Source organism: Medicago truncatula, chromosome 1, assembly GCF_003473485.1.
Source record: "Medicago truncatula cultivar Jemalong A17 chromosome 1, MtrunA17r5.0-ANR, whole genome shotgun sequence".
Taxonomy (NCBI): Eukaryota; Viridiplantae; Streptophyta; class Magnoliopsida; order Fabales; family Fabaceae; genus Medicago; species Medicago truncatula.
In genome coordinates, this window is record NC_053042.1 from 1,936,863 (window position 1) to 1,950,331 (window position 13,469).

The following is a 13,469-nucleotide window of genomic DNA, read 5'->3' on the forward strand; positions in this document are numbered from 1 at the left end:
CTATAATTCTCAGAAACAGTAATCAAACAAGCCTTTGGGTTTTCGAAAGTCACACAATTGTTGATCTCTTTTGTTGGACAAGAATCAGACAGCTTGTATTTTGAGTGTTTTGTAAACGCAATTTAATGAAATTTAAATACAAACTGTCTGGTTTTTATCGAATCAAGATCCCTTGGATTGGACTAAATTAACGTGTGCTTCCTCTGGCTGCAGAAGCGATTAACTTCAGCGTGCTATATGCAATATAGTCTAACCATTCGCTAAAAAATTTCCAAAGAAACACGACTAAATTTCAGTTCAAACTGGTGTTGTATTATTGGCCGATTTCTATTTTCATGTTGAATATTTGAAACTGAGAAGGGGAGGAGGGAGCCGGAAGGAGGGCACAAACGCCAAATGGGGAGGGGGAGAATCTGTACAAATATAGGTATCCAAAAATTTAAAAGACCTATACCATGAGATCAATGCAACAGTAAAATCTGAACAGAGCAGATCTCAAGCTGGAAAACAAAAAAAGGTTCAGGTAGACAATGATAAAGAGATGAACTTCGCAGCAACAAAATCTCCTCTTCGCAGCTACATTTGCAGACGAAAGATTATTGAAGTTTGAGCTCAGCTGTTGGTTTTACTACCACCACCAACCACTTCGTTGGAAGCCTTTATCGCATCAGCAGTCATAAGAGCAACCATTGCCCTGTGAATTGCCACCTCTGCCATAGAATGCAAGTTGTTAGCCCTGTGTCTCTTAAACTTAGCTGTGTTACGTACACGGAGAGAAGCATTTTGTGCTTCGCGCAGTCTAAACTCCTCATCCAATTGCTGCGGCACGCAGTCTGAACCATCCAATTGTTCAACCCCATGCTTCTGAGGGCAATCCGGTGCGTACTGCCTGTGACCTGGTAAGTCATGATTGATCATTCGAACTCCGTTTCTTTTTTCTGACACAGGCATTCTCTGACTGTTAGAACCTGACGGCTGTGAACCATTATTATACATAAATGACCCATGTTTCTTGGACTTGCTCCTGTGAAGTTTCTGCATATGATTTCTGTAGTATGCATCATTGCTCATAGAATAATATTTCATGCTGGCAGCATCTTGTGGGGAGAATACTCTAGGTGACGTCAGAGGCAATGGAGAATCATCCAAAGAATCATAACTATGGCCTGGGTATACAAACCTTTCATCAGTAAATGCCAGGCCATTTGGTCTTCTACCTGAGGTTGCAACAGAAAAATGTAAGGAGAAAGTTCTTAATTTTTTTTTAAGTGTAATAATAACAAATGAAAACAACTCTTACCAGTAGTGTGGAAGCCATCATGATATCTAAAACGGTTTGTATGCCCAGAGACTGATATTTTCTTTTGAGATCGATGCTTTAATCCTTTGTTCTGTACTTCCAAACCCCTTGGTTTCAAACAGAAAGCAAACATGGAGGGCTTCTCCAAAGTTGCACCCTTATCCAGGCTTCCATTAGAAGAAAGGTTATTCTTGGTCACGGCTACTTCCCACTCCTTCAGCTGCTGTTGATATCGTTCCCACATAGGGGGCTGAAAAGCACATGAAAATTTCAGGCAAACAATAACCAAGCATACATATACATGTCATCCCCAGAAAAAAGCAAGGTATACTACATTAAGTCATCATGCTTACACCCAATCAAATACATAATTACACCCATTTATAAATCATCCAAAGCTGTATCCAGCAACTAATATATGCAACATATGTAACTACGGCCATCCAACCATTTGATTAAGGAACTGACACTTGAATTAACTCTGTTGATAACATATAACCAATGAAAGCATTCTAAGATACAGAAACTACCACTAATCACCACATCAAGCCAATTGATTACAAAATACCATTCAATAATGAGCACAACATAAACCTTTAACTTGGAAGCCATCACATCAATACTGTGAAAAGCATTTAAAATTTAAATCAGAACAACAAATAACAAGCACCACAATTCAATGTCCAACGATGCCAAAACAATTAGTTTTTTTTTTTTTTTGAAAAACCTCAAGACATATTTTAAGTGTACTGCAGGTATTAATTTCTCTTCCTACTCCCCTTCTCTCATCTAACTCTTCAAGTATCTCAGAAAAGCTAGACTATCATTTTAATGAAGGCATTAAAAAGAAACAGACATTCCTGGAAATAAAAGTATAATAACATAATAAGAGAGGTAATTGAACAGTACCTGAAAGTGCCGTATTAAAGCCATTCCCTTCTTCTGCCTTCTCTGGTGCCAATGGTCATAAATGATTTTGACAATACACAAAGGTCCGACATGAAGCGCAAGTTCCTCTATTTCATTTGGTGTAAACTGATCACGCAGCTTAGCAAATGCAGCCTTTTCAAACAAGTCCATTGTCTTCTCAAACAACTCCTCCGTGATCCCATTCAAGTCACCGTTGTAGTTCTCAGAACTTCGAATGTTTGAAAACCATTGCTCATCCTCGCTATCCATGTCGTACAGTACACGGGATGAATCCAGAGCCATCTCAAAATCTGTTTTAAGCTGTCGGAAGTACATAGTGCCGCGAACAAAAGTTGCCTCAGATACATCATCATCATTTTCTTCTATCAAATGAACACCAGGAATAGGTATGTTTTTAACTGAAGCAGCACGGAGGTTACGGTTGTAGCATTCCTCATGCATCTCCTTGAATAGAGCCCACTGGCTCCTGTCAGGAAATTCCAAGATCCAATCCTTCCCTCCTTTCCACATCATTGCATGTGTAAAACGATTTGTTGATCCGAGCTGCATAAACTGATGTGCTTTGTATGAATACCTTGTGACTCCTGAAATTTTTACAGAGAGTTTCCACTCATTCTGTTCAAACAACTCCAATACAACATGGGACCCATATTCTCTCCACCCTTTATCACCAACTGTAATCAAGACATTTGCATCACAAGATAAGCATTCAAAATCCTTTTCAGGGACCCTAGCAACATCTGAGGACTTCTTTTCACTAGCCTTTCTAATACGTGTTTTAGGAAGCCCTTTCTGATTATGGCTTTTGTGCCTTGAACTTAATTCATACCCTGCAAAAGGCACTGAATATGATACTTGGGTACGTGGCTTTTTGGGTCCATTGCTAAAATCATTGTAAAGGGAGTCAGTCTTGCTGTCAGACCATGCAGGTGACTGGAATCCCAACGACAACGAATTATTCCGGCGGTAAGAACTTCTTGGAGCAGTTCTATTGGAGCTTGGAATAACGCTCCCATTCATATTCCAAGACAAAACAGGAGACTGTTGAGCATTAGGTTTCTCAAATTCATCAACTGAAGGGATTTGGACACGTAGATCACCATTAAATGGAGAACCATTGTCCGCCTTATCCTTGTGTATTAAAGAACTTGAAGGTAATGATCCTGGCTTCTGTGCTGAATGATGGGATTGCAACTCTGGTGAGTGAATATTACCAAACCTCTCAGACCCATGGGAAATAGAAGTTCCAGTGCCAAGAAGACCAGTATTCTGGTCATTTTGAGAGACAACTCGATCACCACAAGTAGAGGGACCGGTTAATTGATCTAACGCAACACATGACAATCCATCACCTGCAGCGTCATTCGACAAAGTTGTATCTTTCCGCAGAATAATTTCTGAATTCGGGTTAGAACAATCATCAATGCTGGAATAACCACCTGTCCCCAAGGCAGCATCTTCCTGACCATCCTCTGGTACATGATTACAAAGGTCTAGATGAGCTGTCGACTGCTCCATCAGCAACTTGAGATGCAAACAGAGAAAAAATGAAGGTGCAGCAGCAAAAGAAAGAGCAAATGGAGGAAGCTTCCTCTCGCCGGCATCAGAAGATTGATGAGTATCAACTTGAGTGGACACTTTGGAAACACCCATGATGTTAATCCCTGGTCTACTCCTCTTCCTCACTACCTGTTCATCCAGAAGTTGCATGATTAGATTCAAAACAAAACCCAACATAAGCTAACTTGCAGTGATTTTTAGAAATTTTTACATAATGTACTATGTTGAATCAATAGGAACAAGTGTTAAATAATTACTAACAAATTAACTACTAACATTTTCCTTTAAAAAAAATATGGCAAGTTTTCAAAAGGGCCAATGTGAAAATACCAAACTAACAATCAGGAAATAGAGAGAAAAAGAAAAGGGAAGAAGTACCTTGACTGATGAGGGCTCACTGATGGAAGCTGCCGTGAACTTGCTTGATCCATGCTGAAGTGCCTGGATGTTATCGTATGTGCATTCAGATAGATGGAGCTGCTTACTGAGTATGCAGTGCCTCTTAAGCTTAGAATCCAAGTACACCCAATTTGAATTCTTCAATCTGGAGAAATTATATATTGCAAACACAAGTGGCTGCTTGATAGCATGAAGACTGGAAAGCTTGAATCCAATAGATGTAAATGGAAGCTGCAAGTGCAAGTCATTGTTCCCTAGGGGAGCAGGTTGATGGAAAACCCTAAGGACAAAAAAGAGAAGGGTTGCAGCCATCTTCAAGCAGCCTTCAAACAATAGAAATCTCAACCCAGCCACGTTATCAACAAAAAGCATCTCTAGACAAACTCTTGGCCACTTGGTCACAACTGTCCCATACCGAAGCAGCAAAACAGCATTGAGCAGCCACAAGTTTTCGGATTGAAAAGCTTCATTTAATATCAGCTTTATAGGGAAGTGTAAGTCAAATTTGAATGATGCTGACTCCATGTCCCAAATCATTTTTAATATTCCCTCGTTATAATTGAACCACAGTGGCCCCTCAAACCTCCTGCCACTTGGTTCTTTTACACTCTGAATCCCACCAACCACATGATCACCAGATATAGAACAGGGTGTACTTACAATGATGTGTTTCTCTTTAGGCACAGGAGGCGACATTGGAGCTGGCCTTCGAAACCGCTTTCTAAAATAAACAGTGGGCTGTTTGCGATCTTTAATTTGAGTGGTGCTTTGCAATGCGGACTTCTCCCTCAAATTATCACCCAACTTATCTTGTGCTAAAGAACCACAAGACAGATTATTTGCAACACCCCTGGAAGAACTTTTAGTTCCATTTCCCTGTGCTGAGACGGGTTCGTCATATAGCAATGATGAGGTTGTACTTGGATGTGTGACAGAAGTTTTCTGTTTCTTAATGCCATGAAAAGAAGAAGATTTAAGCCGATGAGAAGATCGAGCCAACCATGAAATTATAGGCTCAGAGTCCATAGAGCTCCCACCACAGCTGTCATCCTCCTTAATCTCTTCTCCTCTTTGCTTTTCTTTTCTCGACTTGCTTCCATTTTGCTGATCAGACCTTCTACTTTTTGTCGAAGCCCTTCCCCCCTTTGCACGTCCAGGAACTTCATTACGAAGTAACAAGAGTTTGAACCTCTCAGTTTGGAGATTAATCCATTCTTCATCTCGGTCGTCATATTTGATATGGTGAAGCCTTTGCGCCTCATCATAATCATTGACAAGGCCATAATACCAGCTCTGGTCCAAAGGCCAAAATACTTTAATCCTACGGTTCAATGCCCAATATGCATCTACATGACCAGGGAGAATTTCATAAAAATGACGCCTCTTCCGTGACTTTTTTTCCTTATCATTGTATTGTTTCCTTGGCCTCAGATGTCTGCCAGCAGTATCAACTGAGGCTGATTCCGAACCCGACCGAGACTTTGAGCCATGATTAACAATATTTCGACTAGAAGATAGCAAAAAGGACAAACCATTAGCTGATGGCAGGGGAGAAGACCTGCTACTAGAAGAAAACCCGGTACAGCTTGGATCAAACCTTGAAGAAAGCATCCTTGCGGCGTTCTCCTCAAGATTTTCCTCATCGTCTTCATGCAATTCAACAGATATTGTACAGCTATTAATCAAAGGCTCAGCCTCCTTGGAAACCCTAGGTTTATCAGAAGCCAGAACCTTATGTTTCCTATCCCTTTTTTTTGACTTTTTTGAAGATGAACGGCCACTATTTACAACAGAATCAGGGGCATGATCCCCGTTCTGCTTCAAATGCTGAGCTGAAATTGAATTTGAATCACTATTCCTATTTTCCTTAAATTCATCAAAACGTTTCTTCAAATTAACCTTTGAAGATTGAACTGCCCTACCCGAATCATCACTACCTACCTTAGGCCCCAGATCATCGCTGCCAATTTCCTGCCTGGGATGCCCTACAGGATTCGATGATTGACCGTCATCAGATTTCTTCCGCCCCACTAAAGTCCTCTTACGCTTAGGAATACAAACATCACTAGCAACACCTACCAAAACTCCATTAAGCCCGCTAATGCTATGAAACCCTTCACTCACCCCCAATTCCGGTTCACCCAAATCCTCCTCATCAGCAACCTGCTTACCGCCACCATCCGCATTATCTAAACTACTTAAAGCCACCTCCTTTCTTACCTTCTTTCGTTTACTCCCCTTCTCATCACCACCCCCGTGACTACCACTACCCTTTCGCTTCAAATTTTCCTTTGGTGCCCCTTCGGTCAATTTCGAATTATACAAACTTTTAAGATCCAGAGATCTTGATTTCTTAGGAACAACAGCACCATTTGAGTTATCCTCCCTGCCGTCCATGAACAATTAATCTACACTACACACACCCCCAACCAAAATTCACACAATTTTCACATTCCCTCACACATAACACCAAATGCATTAACTTCAGATCTGAAAAACCAAACCAAAACAAAAATTCACAAACAATACCTCAAAAAAATTACCCAAAACTAAAAAAACAAAATTGATCATATTCATATCTAATAACCCACATGCAATGTACTTCAAAACTGAATCAAACAAACCCACCCATCAAATCAACAACAAAATTAATCAAAATCAACCAAAAATTAACGAAAAACTAATCAAAATTGAAAATTGACACACGTACCTTACGCAGTAGCCGATTGATTTAAGACATCGGAAAGATCAAAAGCCCCAATTTCATCAATTAGGGTTTGAGAATCCCATCCTCGCCGATTTGAAACCCTAAAATTGAAAATAAAAATAATTTCTTTTCCTCTTTTTTTTTTCTTCTGTTTTTTTAACCGTGAGAGAAAACTAGGGTTTCTTTCAGGGTAAAGAGTTTATAATGAAAATTGAAAATACCCAAATAAAAATGAAAAAATGATAGAAAAGGAAAAAGAAAATGCTAGAAAATATGGATCAGAGGGATTAATGACACGTGGATAAACATAGAACCGTTTGATCAAAATATTTTGCTGGGTTGTGTTCCACTGTGGTGTGGTCTATGAACTTATATCAAATCATGACTATATCCTTGTAATCTACAAAATACAAACAAATATTCTGTTTTTCTTCTCAATTAAGTTTTATCTTCATTATAAAAAATAGAAAAAAAATTCTTCTAGAAGATGTATTTTATTTTTACAAATTATATTTTTTATTATCAAAATATTAAATTTTAATAAAGGAATCAACAATATTTTGAAGAAAATTACTGTTAAAATTTCAAAAATAAAAACTTGTTTGATATTGACACATATATTTTGTTGTTTCTAATTTTACAAATGTGAATACAAATTAACTTCTGAAGCGGTTGTAATTAGTTTTTGTTCTCGATTTTCTATTTATATATTGTTAAACATGGGAAAAAATGTAATTTTGTTATTGGTAATGTTTTAAATATTTACGAAGTAAAATCAGAGTTTAAGAATAAAAGAGTGTATTGCGGTGTATATGACAATAATGGCATTCATGCTAGATTAATAAATGGTGTGGTTTGATCGTTCTAAGCGATAAATGTTAGGGTTTGAGAATATGATTAAAAAGCGGTACATGTACAAAAGGTAATTTTGATGATGTAATGTTGAATATTGGTGTTTGATTTCCGCACTTCATTCATTCCTTGTTTGATTTTTTTTTTCTTTTTCAGTTAGTGCCTTGTGTATTTTTTTTTTTATAATTAAGTTTTTAGTCCCTATAAATATTCATAGTTTTGTTTTTAGTCCCTACAAAATAAAATCACATTTTCTAGTCCCTGTGACATTTTTCTTAAACATTTTAGGGACTAAAAATGCTGGTTGAAAATTTTATAGAGACTAAAAATGCTGATGGAAAATTTATAGGGTAAAAATGTTGATGGAAAATTTTATAGGGACTAAAAAATGTAATTTTATTTTGTAGGGACTAAAAATAAAATTTTGAATATTTACAGGGACCATTTATTTAATTAACCTTTTTTTTTATCTTATTTTGAATATTTACGGTAATCTTGTGTGTTTGTTTTTGTATATATATAGAAGACAACACAAGTAAAATATTCTGGTTCCTATCACAATCCGAGGTTAGTCCAGTCCTCTTGCACGTCCATGGAATTTTTCACTATAACACACAAGATTACAAATTGGTCAAACACACGGCAAGAGACTTCATTGCCTCACACAAGAGGACTTTTACAATCAGATTTTAACAAATAAAAGAGATTGTGTTTACACTTGATATGTGTGATAAACTTAAAATGCAATAGACTTCTTAACACTTAAGAAATTCTACATTGAAAGTTTATAAGAATTTTTCTTATTGGTTAAGCGCTATTGAATTTGATATAGTAATGACACTTGTAAAATGATAGAAGTTTTTTTGTAGTTCTTCAACTGTGCAAGTCCTTATATAGAATAAAAGAGTTGTTGTTGTTGAAGGGGTGTCGGCGCATCAATTTAGTCCCTAGGGAGCTTGATAAAAGTCGTTGAAACTTTGCCTCTCATGGATAATGTCGATGATCCCTCAAAAAAAAAATGGATAATGTCGATGAATAGCCATTCAAAGATCATTTGTTTCTAATAGAATGATTTGTTACATTCTCTTTGTCCTTGAACTTTCTTGTATATTTTTGCACGTGGCTGGAAGAAAACAGGTTATACTACTCAGAGTCTAAAACCGACATTCCATAAGAAAGAAGACAAATCAGGTGACGTCATTTTCATATGAATATTCCTTCAGAGTGAGAGTCCCCCATGTCACTGCATCTAAACTCAATCATCTCTCTAAACTCAATCATCTCTCAAGGGTTCCACGCATAAAGCCACAATTCACAGTTGGCCGGTTGAAGAAATCCATTCCACCATATTTTTTTAATGTTCTATTCTATTCTAATTCTTCTATGTTATTTTTTACTTTTGAATAGGCTTCTTTCTCTACATTTGCACTACATACTTCCACTCCATCCCTCGCCTTTTTCCCTTCATCCTTTAGCCTATTTATTAACTTCTCCAAGGTTGCATTCTCACTGGTGTAGCTGTTCTAACTGCTACTTATTTGCTCTACTTTATTGCATATTTGAAAGGGCTTGCTTGGTTGATATGTGAGTATTTTGTGGCATTACTTATTCTGAATTGTTTTCTTGTATGAATAACTAATTTTGCAACATGCACGCTATTCTTTGCCTCATTATGATTCAAAAGAAGTCTATACTGGGTGAGTATTACCAATTTGATGATACATAATTTTCCAAGGCATTGTGGAGAAAAGCAAAAGAGTGTCTCTATGTTGAGCCAGATGAAAGAACATCTCAAAAGGTTAATTATTGGTCCATGAACAAGTTTTGATGAATAAAGTATGCATGAATCATGATGTGAGACTTGAAAATCTTGTCTTGTATTGTATCACTTGGTCAAAAAGCTAAATAAGTGGATTTGTCCATGTTATGAACAATGTATTACTAAATTTTATGAAATTGTATTATTAAATAAATGGCTTCCATAATTTTTAAATTTGAGGGGATATTTGCACAAGTGTTTTATTTTAAAGGGGGTATTTGCTACATAAATTTTAAATTTGAATGAGGTATTTGTCTATTTTATATAAGGGGTTTGTTAGGATACACACACTAATTTTTATTAAGATGTGTTTTAGCAAATCCCTTTGTATAATGTTTTATTTTAAACAAAGATAATGTCTTAATTTTATATCGAAAAACTTTTTCATCAAATTGTTTTAAAAAATCAAAATTTGTTTGATTGTAAAGCATGTTACATGTAAATAAAATATTAATTTTTCTAAAGGTATGTATATTTTGTTATTTTTAATTTAATACATGTGTATTTTCTCAATTTACTTAAAAAATAAAATAAAAAATAATAATAATATGTTTTTGTTCTCTATTTTCTATTTATATTCTTAAAAATTGTTAAAGCACAAAAATGATTTTATGGATAGAGATATTTTAAATACCACGTAAAAAATAAATGTTAGAGTTTCAAAATAAAATAGGTTTAATACATGCTTTGGTCCCTTAACTTATTTTTGAATTTTAATTTGGTTCCCTAACTTTAAATTGTCTCAATTTGGTCCCCTAAGTATAAAAATAAGTTAAGGGACCAAAGCATGTATTAAGCCAATAAAATAATAGTGTTATGAGAATACAATAAGAGTGTTGTATACAAAAAAAAAAAACTTTTATTGATAGACTAATCAATACTAATATTTGAATTATGAATTTTGTCCATTTTTTGTTTGATAGTTGCACACTTTTAAATTAATATTTCGTATCCATCATCTATTTGATGCGTTATTACACGAATCTACGAAATAAAATGTATTATATTGTTTGGTATGTGAATATATTTGTTATTAGTTTAGTATATAATGTTTAGTTCTCGCCATTTGATTATTCATGATCATAAAACTATGTTAAAGTATGTTCATTATATTTTTTACTTATTGATCTAACTATCATAAAATTGATTGTTTTATCCCTTTGATTATATTACATATCCTTATGAATCCAAATTTACAAAAAAATAAAATAAAGTGTGTCACAGAGTCTATTGGTAAGATATATAAGACCAATTAAATTTTATTTTAGATATAAATTTTATAGCGAAAAATATTGAATTGCAAATATTACATCTACTGTCAAGTTCTTACTATTTTGTTCCCCTAAACTAAGTAAATAAAAATTCACACATACACTAACGTGACATATAAATTTCACATTATCTTGTACCTTATTAAATTTACATATTATGTATCTATTATCTATCAAATTACTATTACTTTTAAGTAATCTTTTTTTTTTTGTTACATGAGAAAAAGGGAAAGAAAAAGGATGCTAAAACAAAAACAAACCAAGTCTCTATAAAAAAACACGCCTAAAGCATCACCTAGTAAAGCCGATGATAAACCCATAAGAGGTTCATTAAAAGTAACAAGATGATCTAAAGTTGTTAGCTCTTATGTTAGCAAGAATATCAACATAAGAATTCTCCTCTTGATGGATACGATGAATCGAAATGGACCATACCTTAGCAAGATAGACCCGAATGAGTTCTAAGAGATTTGCCTTTCTATTATTTTTAAGTAATCACATATAAATATTGTAACATTTCTATTATTTTATGCGAAATCATATATTTCATAACTCACCACTTTGAAACTTGACGACAAACATCAACAACGTTAATTATCTCTTTGGTCTCTTGTTTTATATTCATCTATATATTATTTCATATTTTCTTCCTTTTCTTTCTTTCTATCTTATTTTTGCACATATATGTAATATAAGAAATACTTTTGTTACACACTGGTACAAAAAATTGCCAAGGGCATAAAATAAATGGCATAATCATTTATGAATGTACTCATCATTTGATTTATAAAGTGAAGGGTATAGAATAAATTCATTTTTAGATGCTAGTTGTTAGACATAAAGCTTAATTTACAATCACAAACTATCATGAGAACTTAATGATATCATATCAATTAACTGAGTGAGATATCAAAAGTTATTAACTTGTACAATAGATCTCCTATTTAAAGGTGAGAAAAAACACAAAAGGGGGTTGAATTGTGTTGACTTTTTCTTCTTTTTCTCCTAAGCTGAAAACACTGATCAGAAGCAGATAGAGTTCTACTTCTAAAGTGATGTTCATGACTAGATGCAGCGGATAAAAACAGAGAGAGAGAGAGAGAAGAAAGACACAAAGCAATTATACATATTCCTTCCACAAACCGGAAGTCAGTCCTATCCCCCTTGCACTTCTAAGGAGAGTTCATTATGTAATATCTGATTAAAATTGCTCACTGCTAAAACTAGCAAGAGACTTCAAATGCTCAAGCACAACTGCAAGAGACTTCCTATGCTCCTGAACACAATCAAGAGACTTCTAATGCTCAAGCACAACTGCAAGAGACTTCTTAATTCAAACATAACTACTAGAAAAATGTTTGAGGTTGAACATTTGATATACAATCAGTGGTGTTCACATACCAATCAGATACAGACTCTTAAGACTCTAGAATTTCTAAGATATGAACTTTGATACGAAATTCTAAGTGAACTTTTGAATGCAGAACAATTTCAGCAGAGTTTTGGCACTTGTAATCCTTGGTATTGTTCTACTCAAAACTCTAAGTCTTCATTCCTTTATATAGAGGTGCGAAAGAGACGTTGTGAATTGCCAGCACATCAAAATAGAGTCGTTTGAAGCTTTGATCAATCACCAATGATCTTTTGCCTGATATGGTTATTGTCCTATGAAGGATCAATTTCAAATCCATCCCCATTGTGAAGGAATATTGTTGCAGGCAGAGCTGTTTTTCTTGTCTTGTAGCAGAGACAAAAACAGAGTAGTGGAGGTAGTGGTTGTACACTTCTTACAACTGTACTTTGTCAACGCTCTTTGAAGAACAAGCATTCAATGCCTTTAAATCCTTTCAAAATAGTCGTTGCTTCACTCTTCCAGTCTTCTGCAATGCTTAGACGAGATTAAATCCATTGAATAACCTTTGAAGCTTTAAGTCTTGCATCTCCTGATGAACTAGATCTTCTGGCGATCTTTAGCTTCTGATGATGTCATTACTTCAGGAACACTTTGTCTTCAGGAGCACTTTGTCTTCAGGAGCAGTTCTCTTCAGACGTTTTAAGCTTCCTTTTTGTTGATTCCTTTGCTCTCTTTTGTTCTTCCAGAACCTAATGATGATCTCAAATTTTTGTCTATGGTCCTGTACATTTGAACAATTATTAGCATATCCAATTGACAATTTTTAATACATTGTTTTCATCAAAACTCTCAAAGGGTAATGTCAAACACATTTTGTTCCAACACTATTATCCGTCATACATGAAGATATATGGTGAGTGAAATGTGAAGGTATGATGGCTGAGACACTAAGGTTATATAATCGACCATGGTTGCTCGAAACTTGTTAATACTAACTATAATGGTTAACTCCGAAAAATACCCTGACACTTCGTTTGAAGATGAACCAACTCCCACAATAGCTATTTGAGACCGGGAGATTCTAGCAAATACCTTGAGAAAGAAGGGTGTGAAGTTATTACATAGACACTCCCATCATTATAACTATAACTCAAGTATGACCCACTTGATCATTGGAAAAACCCTATTATTTGCTTAAAGCAACCCAACTAAATTACCCTTTTGCATGGTCTAGTAAGAGTTACACATTTGGGGATCTTAAAGAAATGGACCCTTGT

General features: G+C 35.2%; 1 protein-coding gene across 1 annotated transcript; it reads right to left on the reverse strand.

Annotated features, from left to right (window-relative positions):
- Positions 1-290: 290 nt before the first annotated feature.
- LOC25481914 (uncharacterized) lies at positions 291-7,111 on the reverse strand. Its single transcript, XM_013610324.3, has 5 exons — positions 6,900-7,111; positions 4,169-6,679; positions 2,210-3,919; positions 1,301-1,550; positions 291-1,217 (listed from the first exon to the last, which is right to left on the reverse strand). The coding sequence occupies exons 2-5, from the start codon at positions 6,584-6,586 to the stop codon at positions 613-615; spliced, it is 4,983 nt and encodes a 1,660-aa protein (XP_013465778.1). The 5' UTR covers positions 6,587-6,679; positions 6,900-7,111; the 3' UTR covers positions 291-612.
- Between the last annotated feature and the right edge of the window lie 6,358 nt (positions 7,112-13,469).

Coding starts and splice junctions, on each gene's coding strand:
- LOC25481914 (XM_013610324.3), bottom strand. CDS start 6,586: ATGGACGGCAGGGAGGATAACTCAAATGGTGCTGTTGTTCCTAAGAAA. Junction 3,920..4,168: donor GTGAGCCCTCATCAGTCAAG/GTACTTCTTCCC, acceptor CTGGATGAACAG/GTAGTGAGGAAGAGGAGTAG. Junction 1,551..2,209: donor CTTTAATACGGCACTTTCAG/GTACTGTTCAAT, acceptor TGTGCTTTTCAG/CCCCCTATGTGGGAACGATA.